This window comes from Cyprinodon variegatus, unplaced genomic scaffold (genome assembly GCF_000732505.1).
Source record: "Cyprinodon variegatus isolate N-32 unplaced genomic scaffold, C_variegatus-1.0 Scaffold56, whole genome shotgun sequence".
Lineage (NCBI taxonomy): Eukaryota > Metazoa > Chordata > Actinopteri > Cyprinodontiformes > Cyprinodontidae > Cyprinodon > Cyprinodon variegatus.
In genome coordinates this window covers 906,432-922,708 of record NW_015150509.1, presented here as the reverse complement: position 1 = coordinate 922,708, position 16,277 = coordinate 906,432, and the positions used below count along the sequence as shown (strand labels likewise).

The 16,277-nt window shown below is 38.5% G+C and overlaps 1 protein-coding gene across 1 annotated transcript in view; it reads right to left on the bottom strand.

The window, feature by feature from the left end:
- Window positions 1–1,366: 1,366 nt before the first annotated feature.
- LOC107082559 (fibroblast growth factor 11-like) overlaps window positions 1,367–16,277 on the bottom strand; it is a 48,142-nt gene continuing 33,231 nt past the window's right edge. Inside the window, exons 4-5 of the mRNA XM_015371313.1 lie at window positions 2,612–2,810; window positions 1,367–2,525 (exon numbers count right to left, since the gene is read on the bottom strand). Of these exons, the coding sequence (XP_015226799.1) occupies window positions 2,389–2,525; window positions 2,612–2,810 (336 nt within the window). The 3' untranslated portion in view covers window positions 1,367–2,388. The remainder of the gene's footprint in view (window positions 2,526–2,611; window positions 2,811–16,277) is intronic.

Sequence of the window (16,277 nt, the reverse complement as noted above, 5' to 3'; positions counted from 1 at the left end):
AATACATTTTAAGTAGACTTAGAGTAACATTTTGGTGTCACTGCTTTGTGGATTCAAATACTTCCACATCTAAGGCTTACGGGCATCTTATAAATGCGCAGTTGAGAGCTAACTGCTGCACAGTTGGTTTAAAATTATACTGTGGTTAATGATAGAAATGAAAATGAGTATGCTGAATTTCCCTGGGAGACGAAACAAATAGAGAACCAAAGGTCTATGATACTGTATCTCCCACATGAATGAATATTTTTAAAGAAACTGAGGGATTTTCCTCTTGCAGAAACTCCCCCAAAATTCAAAGACTCAGTAAGCTGGGGCTGGTTGAGCAAAGCTGTCCAACTGATTCTCTTCTTTCCCACTGTCATATACTGAATACAGTGCCTCAAGTTGCCGCTTTGTCTCTCATTCATTACCATATCAACATGCTGCATACCACACAGCTGAACCCATCCTGTTTCCTTTGCTGCTTAAAAATCCTTATCGACACTTTCCAAGAACACACCTGCTAATCTTTCACTCTTCCTAACTAACCACCTCCATGTGACTTAACCTCTTTCACAGTTTCATTCTTTATTTCTGACTTGCTTTCACTTTCATTAGTGTACATTCATTAACTCCCAAAATCACATTCTAGGACCCTTCCTCGAATTATGTTACCACTTGACTTAGACTCACAAAAAAATATATTTTTTACTTGCCCTTAAGATCTACCGCTGTTTGCCAGACAAAGCAAAGGTTTGTCATGAGAACATTATGCTGGCATTGCCATTCCATCATGGATTTTAGCAGAGAGAACAATAAAAGCATATGCCAATGATGATCTAACCCTTTTTCCAATTTTTCCGTCTGAAACATAATCCCTAAACGGTGGCCATGAAATCATACTATTATCAAACCTACATGAGATGAGAGTCACTGTGAATGGTTCACAAGACGGATGGAGTATCACTTACTCACAGGAGCCGATGTATCAAAGACACAATGGTGAGCTGGGTGTGAAGGACACAGAGGATGTTACCCACGTTTGCACCGTCTATCGCATGCTCAGGCTCTCAGTCACACACAGGCACAAAAAAACCTTATGGTCCATCTGCACACACCCACTCAATGGGGTTAAAACATTGTCACGCCGAGACATTTCTTTAGACCACTCCATTTTTTTCTTTCTTTTTTTGTTTTGGAGAGGAGGGGCAATTCTTCCAAGGTGATTTTATAACGCGAGGGAGTGGATTAGCTGCCAGACGTCCTCGGAATAACAAGTGCTCCAGCTCATAGGCTCTCTGGCTTTGATGTTGGGCTTCAAACCCGGTTTTATGCTGACAGCAGATGCTGACTGAAGTATACATTACTGCACCTTTTTCCATACGTCTGAACTCCGATGCACCCTGGTTTAACTTTGTGTCCTGGTTGCTCATTTGTAGCTTTTGATGGATCTGTGCAGTAATTACTGACCATGTGGTAGCAATCAGGAAGTATGAAGGGTATGCCTTATTTTTTGTAAAAAAAAAAGATTATTATAAAAAATGTATTTTTTATTATAAATGAATAAAGTACCCTCATAATTTTACATATAATTTTATATTTTTATATTTTGTTTGATCTTATTTTCATTTTTTATTGTTTTTTTTCCGTCTAACTTTTAGCATTGTTATATCACCATTTTTACTCATAAATTATCTAATATTATCACCTTATATTTGACAGGCAAACATCATCAATTGAAAATCTTATATTAAAAGAATTAAAAAAACAAAAAAACAAACAGATAATTTCTTTTAATCTAAAAAACTTGCTTTGCTCCTCTTTGCCTGCTGGGATAACCTGACTCAGGCTTCCTACTTATTGCTTTCCTCTGATCCGTTTCATCTTGATTTAAGCTTTAGAAGACCCTGTTATTAGTTTAGCTGGTGGGCAATCGGTTGATGGAGAACAGGGTTAGGAAGAACCATGCTGTCGCCAACATGGAGGCTCAAAAGGAGCTCAACATGGGTTAGGATTATGTTGCTGAGTCAGAAGGGAAATTTGTGCAGGCTGAACATTAAGTAAAACAGAGCAAATATAAAATAATGAATTGGTGGGAAAATAAAGAAACCCATGCATTAAGAAGTCACAGGAGACACAGTGTGAGGGAGGGAGACACACATGGGGAAGTTGAGGTGGTATTGCAGACCCTGGGTTCTCGTTCTGTGACTTCAGGTGAGGGTGGAGACTCCTCTTTCAGGCCTTTTTGGCCTTAAAATTGTGGTCCTTTTATCCCGGCATCTGGAAATGCAATTATGGAACATAGTGGCCAGTGAGTGCTGTTTTTTCAGCCACACTCAGTGCATTAGGAGCAACTGAGATCCCAGTGTCACTTCTGTTCTTTTGTCCCACCCTCGATCTCCTGTGCTATGAGGCATCAGCCTGGGGAGACTCCTTCCGTCCATTTTTGAGCGTTGGCGAGTCTGACGTCTTCGCTGTCTTCCGTGGAGGACTTACCGGTTCGCTGGCAAGCTCATGGAGCGATGGCTCCTTATACATGGCGACTGTGATAAAAAGTGATTTTGTTCAAAGCACATGTAGATAGTTATGTTTTTAAATTGAGAGAGGCAAAAACATTGAAGACACAAACCTTCTATGACTTTCGGCAGGAAATGTGCGGCTCCTTTGGTCTTCTTCACCCGATTGCCCTTCATGATGTGACCATCCCGGTTGATGCCAATATACCAGGAGCGTCCAGATTGGGTCTGGCGGTAAAGCATGGACGAGTACGTAACATAGTAGTTCTCAAACACGCTTTCCTTGAACTTACACTCAGGAGTGAAGTGCTCCTAAAAGAAAATGCAAGAAAAAAAGATAATGTGCAGAGAGCATGAAAACCATGGTTATTCTCTTTGAAGAAGTCCTCTAAAGCATGTTGATAAACCAAAAAAAACAACAGCACAGTTTTAGAGTAAATGAATTCAGATAAAACAAAGTTTTAAATACTTTTTAAATGAATAAAAATCTGAAAACTGTAACGTGTGCTAGGCAGTTTATGATGCAATCAAGTCAATATTCTGTGCAACCAGCTTCTGCTGCAATTAAAACAGCAGCAAAGTTTACATAGCAAAACTGATGCTACAGCGATGTTTCATGGTAGGAATAGTATTTTATTAGAAATAAGAAGCACTGGGCAGTTTTCTGCCACACAGTATTTTCTTTGTGTGCCGATAAATCCAAGACAGAGAACCTTCTTACACATTTTGTTGTTGCTCCTCTAAGTTTGTGGCAAACTTTAAGCGGAACCTCTTTGAACAATGACTCTCTAGCCTCTCCTCCATAACAACCAGTCATGTGAAGTGCGCAATTGATAGCTGACCTGTCAACAGGTTCACCCACCTAAGCTGTGGATGTCTTAAGCTCCCTTTGAGAGAAACTGAGGCATCTTGGCTGCTTCTTCAGTCATTACTCACCTTGCATGGCCTGTCAGTTTTAATGCACAAATCAGAGCCATATACTGGTATATGGCTATGCGGATGTGTCGTTTTCCTGTTTTCATGTGAAGAATGAAGATATGCTTTAAAAGGTGTCTTTAATTTGTGATTTTTTTTTTTTTATCTAACTCTGCTTTAAATGTTTTTAATGTGATCCATGTGTCCTGAATGTTATCACAAAGCTTATATTGTGCTTTTCTAGTAATGTTAACATTACGTGCATTTCATGCATATGCAAGTGCCTTGCAGAGGGGCTAATCAATATGTGGCATGAGAAAGCTGTGTCTATTGGGGACTGAATCTTCTTTATTTGCAAGCTGTTCACTTCTAACAAACCCCATTGGACCTTGTTTTCTGTCCATTTATGTGCACAGTGTCTGTTTTAAGAATTAGGTATGTGAAAAAGATAAAAGAAAAAAATCAAGCACAAAAAACTATCTGCAGCAAATGACAAAATATCTTAAAGTTACATTTCTGTAAGTTGGATGAAACCCAGCAAAAAGATGATGCAGAGTTTGAGGGATGGTCATCTACCTTGTGCCAAGTTTTAAGCTAATGGCTTTTTAGAAACATAATGTTGATGCTAAAGTGCTCTTTTATGCTTTCCAAACTATGTTATCATTGGTATAGTTTGTGGATTTAATAAAATCAATGTTTGTTGTTACTATCCTTGTGCAGGAGCACTTGTTATAAAGTACACACAAATCTAGATTAAAACAGTAAAAACAGTTTAAATGACTTTATGATTGTAGATCAGAGCAAAAGGGGAGTTCAGAATGTTCAAAGTGGGGTCTCCTTGAAAAATACAAGTATTTAATATAATATATGTAGTATAGCTAACTGTCATAGCATCTTTATTTAGTACAGATTATGATTATATGAACCCAGAGGCAGAAGCTAAGGATTTGTCTAACTTGTGCCAAAACCAATGCAGATTGTATGTTCTATGAACCTCTGTTAGCATCATGTTTGCATATGCTGATTATTCACACAGAGGCTTTTAACTATTTAAACATGAAATGTAGGCGAGGGACAATAAATCCCCAAAGACCTTCATGTATGGAACCATACTTAGAAAGGACATGTACGGCATTTCTGTTGAGAGACACGGTCTTTGTAAAAATCCATAAAACAGAGTTCATTAAATTTAAAAGAATTTATTCATTTTTACATTACTTTACTTCCATATCATATACTTTGATGGGAAGCACCCTGCATGTTCTATATTCATTATAAGTTTCACAGAGGAAGATCAATGACAGTTCACCACATCCTACATCTGTTGTTACGAAAAGGCTATGAAATTTTTGAGAGTAGTTATTTTTTCACTGCTTAAAGACCGTGCTGTACTCTCTAGCCTACTATTGATTCAAATGTCAGTTTTCCAACTGTTTATTTTTTTCAGAATAAAGATTATTTTAAAAAAAGTCGGGGTTGGCCTATTGCTTAGAGCAGAGTGTTTGCTATCCAAACACGGCTGCAAGCACTTCAAGTATTCTTCAATACTCTCTCCTTCATCCAACTGCCCTTTACTAGTAGTGTCAGCAGTCAGAGGCTTTTCTGGATCCACTGCAAGACAGAGCACTACATGAGATTCTTTCTGTCTACAGCCTTCAGTATTAACAAATACTTTAATGAAACATCTATAATATCAGTTACAACAAAGCTTTGGGAACAATACATTATTTTTAATGTACCCCATAGACTGCCACTCAGGCTCCTGAGCAAATCCTTCAGCCCCAGATTGCTCCTCTGGTGCGCGCAGTTTCTTAAATGTGATAGGTTAAATAAACATTTTATTTGGAATGTAAATTTACAAAATACAGATTATCATTGTTATTTTTAAATTTTATGTAAATAAAGACTAATTAGATGTTATTGAGGGTTAGATAGTAATAGTTTTTACTGACCTGAATACCAAGCAAACAAACAATAACAACAAAATATCTCTCAGAAAATGAGTAGGATGAGAATGCTTTAAGGCCTTCAGAAAAGTGGGAGTTATTTGAGGTAACTTGAGAGGATCACAATACAATTCAGTTTATTTATATAGCGCCAATCCACAACACATGTCATCTCAAGGCACTTTGCTGAGACAATTCAACCAGATCATACACTCAGACTGATTCAGAGTTTTCTATCTAAGGAAAACCAGCTGATTTCATCGACTCATCAACACAAGAAAACCATATATAAAGAAATGAGGACTCGCTCAATATTTTTGCACAAAGTNCACACAAATCTAGATTAAAACAGTAAAAACAGTTTAAATGACTTTATGATTGTAGATCAGAGCAAAAGGGGAGTTCAGAATGTTCAAAGCGGGGTCTCCTTGAAAAATACAAGTATTTAATATAATATATGTAGTATAGCTAACTGTCATAGCATCTTTATTTAGTACAGATTATGATTATATGAACCCAGAGGCAGAAGCTAAGGATTTGTCTAACTTGTGCCAAAACCAATGCAGATTGTATGTTCTATGAACCTCTGTTAGCATCATGTTTGCATATGCTGATTATTCACACAGAGGCTTTTAACTATTTAAACATGAAATGTAGGCGAGGGACAATAAATCCCCAAAGACCTTCATGTATGGAACCATACTTAGAAAGGACATGTACGGCATTTCTGTTGAGAGACACGGTCTTTGTAAAAATCCATAAAACAGAGTTCATTAAATTTATTAAAGTATTTATTCATTTTTACATTACTTTACTTCCATATCATATACTTTGATGGGAAGCACCCTGCATGTTCTATATTCATTATAAGTTTCACAGAGGAAGATCAATGACAGTTCACCACATCCTACATCTGTTGTTACGAAAAGGCTATGAAATTTTTGAGAGTAGTTATTTTTTCACTGCTTAAAGACCGTGCTGTACTCTCTAGCCTACTATTGATTCAAATGTCAGTTTTCCAACTGTTTATTTTTTTCAGAATAAAGATTATTTTAAAAAAAGTCGGGGTTGGCCTATTGCTTAGAGCAGAGTGTTTGCTATCCAAACACGGCTGCAAGCACTTCAAGTATTCTTCAATACTCTCTCCTTCATCCAACTGCCCTTTACTAGTAGTGTCAGCAGTCAGAGGCTTTTCTGGATCCACTGCAAGACAGAGCACTACATGAGATTCTTTCTGTCTACAGCCTTCAGTATTAACAAATACTTTAATGAAACATCTATAATATCAGTTACAACAAAGCTTTGGGAACAATACATTATTTTTAATGTACCCCATAGACTGCCACTCAGGCTCCTGAGCAAATCCTTCAGCCCCAGATTGCTCCTCTGGTGCGCGCAGTTTCTTAAATGTGATAGGTTAAATAAACATTTTATTTGGAATGTAAATTTACAAAATACAGATTATCATTGTTATTTTTAAATTTTATGTAAATAAAGACTAATTAGATGTTATTGAGGGTTAGATAGTAATAGTTTTTACTGACCTGAATACCAAGCAAACAAACAATAACAACAAAATATCTCTCAGAAAATGAGTAGGATGAGAATGCTTTAAGGCCTTCAGAAAAGTGGGAGTTATTTGAGGTAACTTGAGAGGATCACAATACAATTCAGTTTATTTATATAGCGCCAATCCACAACACATGTCATCTCAAGGCACTTTGCTGAGACAATTCAACCAGATCATACACTCAGACTGATTCAGAGTTTTCTATCTAAGGAAAACCAGCTGATTTCATCGACTCATCAACACAAGAAAACCATATATAAAGAAATGAGGACTCGCTCAATATTTTTGCACAAAGTAATAGATTTAGTGCTTATATATGTTTTTTAGTTATTGAAGGCACACTGTGGAGTTTGTGACCTAAATAATTGACACATATGAGTTATTTTAAATGATGCCTCAGGCCAATACAGTGCTAGACACTATCAATGCTACGAGTGGGTCTCTCCTCTTGAAATACCATTGGGAGAAGACGCACAGTCATTAGCCAGGTCATGTGACCTGGAAGAATGTACCGTTTTACGGTCACAGGCTCTTATATAGTCATGGAGCTAAGACTTTTGCTCCAGTATTTTTGCACCTTCTCGACTACTGCTCATCCCTGAGGCAAGGAGAAATTTAAACCTTCTAAGGAAGCTTTAAAGAGAAAGCGTGAAAGGGATCGTGTGCGAGGAAAAACGAGAGTAGATCTTGGAAGGGAGTTTGTACGTTGGGGCAGGCTGATGTAAAACCAATTCTCTTTTTTCAACTTTATTTTTAGACGGGTAAGTTAACAGTTTGCTCGTAGTCTAAAGTCATAATCTTTTTTATTATTTTCGATCTTTAGTAGAAGCAAAATACGGGCAGTTACAGGTCTGGTGCCCCTAGTGGCCAAAAGTTACACAGTGGACCTTTAATGTTACTGTTTTAGGTAATTAGCTGGAGTAACATTGTACACCAGTGTGCACCTTAGGACAAGTTTTATATTGTTCAAAACTACTGTGCTCCGAACTCCACCTAGTGAAAACCCACAGGAGGCATAGAAAAGTATTTCTGAAAAAGGTTTAAATTGATTATGAATTATCCATTCCATCGATTTTTTGTCACACTTATCCCAAGCGATGCTGCTGCCTATCTCCAGCTGTCCTCGGGCGAGAGGCGAGGTACACCCTGGACAGGTCACCAGTCCTTCGCAGGATAACACAGAGAAAAACAGGACATACAACCATTCATACACACACTCACGCCTAAAGAGAAGCCAATTAACCTAACAGTCTAGTTTTTGGACATAACCGTTAGGTTGACATGAGCCAGAGTACTCGGAGAGATCATGAGCCGGAGTACCCGGAGAGAACCCACGCATTCTCAGGGAGAATATGCGAACTCCATGCAGGAACCTTCTTGCTGCAAGGCAGCAGAGCTACCAGTGCTATGCAGCCCAATTATCATTCATTATGATCATAAAAGCTTCATTACTTGAATGTATTTTATAGTAGTTCTAAAAGAGAAAACAAGTAAATAATAGAGGTTGGGAGAACGTTTCTTGAACAATCATGATTTACTTATTTTGACATAATCATTTGGTTGTAAAAGTTGTTGCCAATTCAATTCGCTGATTAGGATGATCCGTGAATCATATTCTAAGCTGTATCCTCGATTGGTCTTGGCTTGGATTGTGCCTTTTTAAGTAGCTTTGGACAAACGCCACAACAGTAAATGTTGATGTAAATGACTAAAATTAAAACACTTGGCAGGTTTGTATAAAACACAGTCTGTTGACTTGTGATTTGAGACTTTAAAACAACAAGACTGTGAGACACTCTGTTTCTGTCAGTATTTAGAAACAAATTTTAGTCCACTATATAGCTCATCCATCGTGAGGAGGAAAGATACAAAGTGCTGTTGGGCTAAATGACAGACTCTGTTTTGGACCAGCGCTGAATGCATCGTCACACTCATGGCCACTTTAGAATACACCGCACGTCTTTAGATTGCACCACCTCGATGAACAGTCCGAGTCCACACAGCTGAAATCCATCATTTTCCGGTCACCCAAAAGAGAATTGATGGAAAACACTCCTGGGTGCTGTTAGTTTTTTTTTCTTTTTTGTGACTGGCCAAATCTGAGGAGGCAAAATAAAATCAAGTTAGCAGAACTTGGCCAAAGTCCAGTCAGAGTAACTGATCCTGTTCCAGCAGCTATACCCCTCCCTTTCTGTCCTCAGTGTAACGGCTACTGAACCCTGCATAATGTTGACTGGTGATATTAACCAAGAGAGACAGACATACATCTCTCTTATGCTCAATCATGGTCTCGACAGGGTCCTTCCTCTGTCAGGGAGCAAAGCCAATCTGCCAGATTGATTAAGTGAGAGCAGCAGGCCAAAAATGGCTGCGTAGAGAAATTCTCTGCATCGGGGCAACACAAGAAGCCTAAAGGCTCACAGCTTGGCTTAGACAAACTTTAATAAAGAGCCAGAAGGAAGGTGAGATGCTGGTTTCACACCTATCACAGATCACCCCCTCCTCCTTCATAAAGGGAACATCCTTCTTAGGTCCACTCTCCTTTGCTTAAAAAGAACTTAACCCAACAAATGCTACCATTGTCCTCAAATGGCAGAGCTATATTAAGATCCACTGACAGGTTTGATATCTTCTACTGTGCTAACACAGAGGATGGAATCGATAGATGATCCGCTTCATTTATTATTAATCAACCCAGCGCGAGAAAGAGGATTAGGAAGCGCAGGAGCCAGAGGGGAAAGGTAGGAGGAAGGAGAGCAGAAGATCACTCAAAGGGGACTGAGGGGGGTTTTCTGGATAAGGAAGTGGATCAAAGTAAAGGAAGATGTGATTCTATACTAGGACTGAAATTTAAAGGCGTTGGTATAATGCAGTCTAGTCACCAGCACCCCTGGATGTAGAGTTATGCAGATCTTTAAAAAAAGAGTATTCAAACAAAATTCCTTTCATCTTGGAATAGCATCAGTTTTAACTTATCTCACAGGACATTTTGTTTTAATGCTTTACAATCTGTTCTTTCTGCAGTTTAAGATAAATAGTTCCAAAGCACAGAATGCTGCTACTGTGCTGTGCAGGGACTATCGCTGATTTTCAACACGTTTAAATAGGTTTGTGTTTACAGTCAAACCAGATACATTTCAGACATCTACCGAGCTTCTATAGTTCTAGAGCTTCTTTACTTCATTTAGGTCAATGATAAAGAAAACACTGTCTGCCAATTAATTCATCTAAATGCTATGTTTACTTTTAAAAGGTCTTGAGATAAAAAAAATAACAAAAAAACTGGGAACTAACGATGAAACAATTAATCGGTTTAGTGTTTACTGCAATAAAAATCAGTTATTAATTCCAAAATGATTTCCATCAACAAACATTTCTTTGGTTTACCATGGTCCTGAAGACTTTTAGTGTCTCAAAGATGTAGAAGCAGACAATCAGAGGCCAATTGCAGTAAAGAGGTGAACTTTCAAAGACCTAAAGGCACAAAACATTAGATTTTGTTGTATTTTAGACTTTGGAATTAAACCAGGACTACATTTTGAATATGTTTGGGCCATGACTCTGTGCAGAAGGAAATGGTCACTCCAGACAGAGTGAGATTCACTTTGTTATTCGGTAATGTAAAGTCTTACTCCAAATGAGTAAAGACTGTCTATAACCAAAGCAAACACTTATTTCCCCAACATAATTGTTTGTTGTTGCTGGATCTGTAGGTATTGGTATTTTACGCAAGTTACTGATGTTCACAGGCAGCTTTTCCTACTAATGTAAATTCTGTACAATTCTGAACATAAGCTAAAAAAAACACAGGTATCTTGAACCTAATTCACTTTCAGGTCCAACCAGAAGTCAGAAACCTTTCAAAGCTACTGTTAAGAAAGCTGACTTTTAACCATATACAGTATAAGCCTCATGGAAAATGTATTTATTATTATAAATTATATTCTTTTTAGTTTATAAATAAATGGCCTATACTTATATAGCACTTTTTCAAGTCAGGAGACTTGACCAGTGCTTTACATTACATTCAGTCATTCAACTATTCACTGATGATGGCAAGCTACATTGTAGCCACAGCTACCCTGGGGCTCACTAACAGAAGCGAGCTGCCTAAGACCACCATCAGTAGTAATGCAGTTGTAGTGTCTTGCCCAAGGACACAACAACACTGAAAGCCAGAGCAGGGGCACAAACCAGCAACCCTCCGATTGCAAGGCAAACTCCTGCACATAACACCACTGTTACCCCAATATAGTACCAATATAGCAAACCATTTCTAGGCACTTCACAGAGGTAGTTCTATCAGACAAAAACAATTAAAACAATTTCAAAGAACTCTTTGGGGAAGCTGGGTTTGCTGGACTCTGAAGGGGTCGGAATGATGTTAATCGAATCATCTACATGCATACATTCACTACATGATTCACACATTTGACTTTAAACAAATTGTGTCAATTCTAAGACTATATCTATATACAGATTTAATAGTTTTAAACTTAAATCCATTTTAACTTTGGCTTCGTTTAAGCTAAAGCTGACTTTTAATTGCACATTAGCCAATTCAATTCATTTTAGTTTTAGTCAATTAAGTCAATAATACATGTCTTAAATCGTGTACATCTTACACTTTTTTCAATAGGAAAGGGATTAATTTCTTTAAAACTCTGTGAAATATAGAATATGGAATATGTCTTTGTCCTGTGTGTCTCTGTGTTGCCCTATGATGAACCGGCTCCCTACCCAAGGTGTACTGTCTCTCACTCAGTGACCGCTATTGATTGTCACATCCGACCCTCAATACCCCTTATAAATAAACAAGTTAAGATAATAAAAAAGGAATGAAGCAATTCCCACTTATCCACCTGCATGATGAGAGAGTACATTATTTACCCCTTCTACTCCATCCTTAGCATCTTTTTCTCATCATGTACACAATTACACCCCTTATAAACTCATATAAAATTCAGGATGAGGGACTCTCTCAAACTCTGCCTGCTTAGATGAAAGTTCCCTAATAGCGTGTTAAAGTTCGCACTATTTACATTGTCAGGAATGACGAAAAATGTAAAAATAAATAGTAGTTGCTTTGAATGGAGCTTAAACAAAAACATCTGTCTTGAAAGTGATTAAGCCATCGTGTTTTCTGATGTGACCCTCAAGCTATAAATAAACTTCTTTGGGTGCAATTGAAAAAAGAACATCCAGTGTACAGACTAAGAACCCATCAGATGAAAAGAACCTTTTTGTGATGCGGAGTATTGTCCTGACTCTATCCCCTCCTCTGCCCACACACACCACCTCCCTTATCATCCCTTGTGTCTGATTAGATCTATTCTGCTTTAGAAAGCTATTCTCTCCGTGCTGCATAATGGTAAGTTTAGTTAACAACAAAGTGCCATTTTAAGGAAAGGTCAAGGCAGACATTCACTAATCTAACAACTTCCTAATTAGTGTGTAATGAACAGCCGTGAATTTTATAGGGGGCTGATGTTCTTGTTCACTTTTATTTCACCATGCACATACCAGCATGAAATAAATGTAAATGCCCCTGAAAAATGCAGGTCTGCTTCCAGAATTCAAAACATGCTTCTGCTTCGTGATATGCAGTTATTTGCAGTCCCCTGTGCAGACAGCAGGGGTCACAGGCTTTCTGTGTGTGTTGACTGTCCCGTCAGCCCCTCAAGTAATCTGTGAGCTGCTGGGAAAATCTTCCCAGCTGCATCAAGATGTTGTGCGTCTACTGTGACGACCTCTTCGCACGACGTTTCACGTAAATCTTTATTGAGAACAATCCCCTGTTATGCAGACAAAGACTGTACTGACAGAGAAACCATCAGAAAGGCATGTTTATGATGTTGCTGTTGAGCCAGATGTAGATGCACAGTGACATGCTACGTTACATAAGTCAGTGGGGCTGAGATGTGCTTATTATGAGCTCCTTGCAGTGTATAAGACTGGAGTTAATGCTTTCTACACATGTTTTCTCTGTCCCTCTGCAAAACAAATGATTCTGTCAAGACATGAACAGAAATGATGATTATGTGCAGAGGCATGTTATTGCTCTGGAGACTGATGAATGAATCACTTATTGATACAGTTCTGTTCAGAGCTCATAGTAACTGATGTTATTGCAAACCAAAAACACTTTGACATTGAAGTTTCTCAAACTTGAAGGAATCTGGCTGTTTTTGGATAATCAGTTATTTTGAATGTGCGCAAATTACATTAATCACTTTTCGATATAGCCCAAAGTGATTCTAAAGCTAATATAGGAAAGACTGTAAATGTTATAGATACTAATTGGATTTCTATTGTTACTCTGGTCACTAACTGGCATCTGCATTTTTATTATTCATATTCTAACATTTTAGTTATTTAAAACCGGAAAAGCGAAAAAAACGAAATTCTTTGAAAATCAAACAATTTTTTCTTTTAATGCTTTCAAAACTCGTCACCCTTATCTTCAGCAATATAAGAACATGTTTTGATATTTTCTTATTTCTCAGAGCATAATTAAAGCACGTTGCTTTTTCCCCTCTTGATATAACTTTTTTCAGATATCCATCCAGGATGAGTTGTGAGGGTGAAAGTTTTGAAACAAATCAACCAGACTCATCAATACTAAAAACTCAGGATATTCTCTACAGCATCATACTTTATATAATTCATCCAGGAAGCGAAGTGTGTATTTTTAACAAAACATGTCACAAAAAACTTGAAAATATGAATGAAAAAGGCATCCTCATTAGACCTCTTAATATCCTCAACTGATCACCAGTACTGGTAAAACGATCTTCACCTGATTCTCTCAATACATTTTACCAGTAGGGCTGATAAATTCAATAATTAACATAAACTCTATTATCTAACCCAGCCTGCCACTCTTTTTTCAATGTGCATGTGACATTGAAGAGGTATTCACATCGAGATAACCTTTTGATGTTCTAAGTCTACATCATCTCCAGGCAACGCTCATTTATTGCTGTGGCTCTGTAGCCAGGTAGCTTTTTAGCTACTAAGAAAACATTTGGCAAGATAATGAACTCATTTCTCTTTAAGTCCTTGGAGCTCTCTCTTCCCTTTTTTTTTTTTTTTTTTTTTAACTTTTTTTAACTTTATTGGTATACATCGAAGAAGTATATTTTACTTTTTTATTGACAAAATTCAGGTGATACACCTCAATTCCTTTGAATGTTAACTTAATTACATGGTACGACGGAAAACCTATACAAGGAACATTAGAACTCTGAAGTCATCTTTTAGTTGTTGACAGGATGGGTGGCCATTTTTGGAATAAGTCCTCAACAGCATGATTAAAGGCTCAAGTGCAATGTTAAAGCTGAACCAAAGTAACGAATCAGCAAATAAAGGATATTATTAATAACAGGAAACTTTTGGGAAGAATAAAATATATTCTAGAAAAATACTCGTACTGATCTTCCTTATGTCTGGGACCACCAGGTCGCGGCTTTATCAGTCTTGGCAAGGTATTCTCTTGGTCCCCTCTCCCCAACAACCGTAAGTGTTCCAAGGCCAGCTGAAAACATATTCCCTCAGGCATGTATTTGGCCGTGGTCTGGGCCTCCTCCAATTTGATCTACCAAGAACAGGGTTCGGCAACCCAAGCTGCTCAAAGAGCCATATTGGACCAAAAAAACAAACAAACAAAAAAAAAAATACTGCCTGGAGCCGAAAAAAAAAAAGTCTTCTATAAGCCTTGTATGGCAATACAGGCTCTAAGTGTATTAGCCCACTATACAAATTAAATGTTTAGCCTGGAGTAAATGCCACATAGTAGCATGAGGTTAGGGAGGAGCAGTGAACACTCTCACCTCGTGGAAATCACTGCGCGCCGCTTCACCATGCAGTTTAGGTTTTGTTGCATTGATGAATGCAGAACATGTCTCTGTTGGGAGGAGTTGGTTGAGTCATGAGGAACCAAGCAGGACTTGACTTCCATCCCCCAAATCCCATATCCTCTGTCACCAGCCTTCAATGGTGTTACTTTTATTTTGAGAATTTTTTGGGGAAAAATGGAAGCGTATCAGAGCATTACCTGTTCGATCCGTGGACGGTTTTCCATGCTTGCAACAAAACTAGCAGCAGTAGTGGAGTTTGGAGATGCAATCCACCTCTCAAAACTATCCTTGCTCTTTTCTAATTTATCCAGAAGTTCTGCAATTGCATGTTTTCTCTCACTCCAATCTTGGTGATCGTCTGCATATTTAGCATATCTTCCCTGGAAATGCATTTCAAAATGACTTTCATTTTTTGACAACCTCTCATTACAAAAAAGAAATGCAGGCAATGATTGGAAAACATAATGAAGGTTTGTTTGACTTGCACAACGAGTTAAATAAACATACCAAAAAAATAAATTTTCATACATTGTTTAAAAAGGTCCAGGGAGCCGCAAGGGGGGCGTGTTTATGCTGTAGAACTTGGCAGGAGTAAACCAACAGATCCACAACATCCGCCAAAAGCAAGGAGGAAATTTGCCTGTCCTCATAGCAGACCAGCTCTGGCCCCAGTGCCCTAGCCTCCATGTCCCCAGCCTCCACTTGAATCTGAGAGCAGCTCTCCCGGAGTTGGGAGTTTAAAATATCCCTGGCAGTGGGCTCCCCAGCAGACACTTTTTGTCCTGCATCCACCTGTTCCAGCATATTCAAGTCATTATCAGGTGGTGGTCAGTAGACAACTTGGTCCCCCTATTCACCAAAGTAAACAAAGATATAATGGAAGAGGTCGAATGCTACGACTATATTAATCATCAACCTTGGGCCTAGGGTGTCCTGGTGACTAATGCACCGATAGACATCTTAGCGTTTGAACATGGCGTTTATTATGGACAAGCCATGACTTGCAAAGAAATCCAATCAAGAAATACTACTTGGGTACATAACTGGGCGTCCGTTCCTCCAGATCATACGTCTCATGGTGCCACTGTTGTTTTCCACATCGTCTGTGAAATCCCCTAGCAGAATGTTGGAATCACTGAAGGTGAAAGGATAAAAGTACTGAGGTAAATGCCAACATGAGACAGCTAAAAGGGAGGGACAAGCTGGCGTCCCCAGCCCTCCTCCTCTCCCTGTTGGACACTCCAAAGAATAAGAGAGTCCTGCCTCTCTTAAGACGCTGGGTTCCAGAACCTAGGCTATGCCTCGAGGTGTGCCTGATTATATGACAGTACAGCTCCAGGTCCTGTACAAGCTCAGGCTCTTGCCCCCATAACAAGGTGACATCACACATCCCAAGAGCCAGTTTAAGCATCTGTAGATGAGGTCACAGAGGCCTCCACATCCCTCCTCTTCATTCCCCCTGTATGTAGAATGTCTTACTTTGACATTT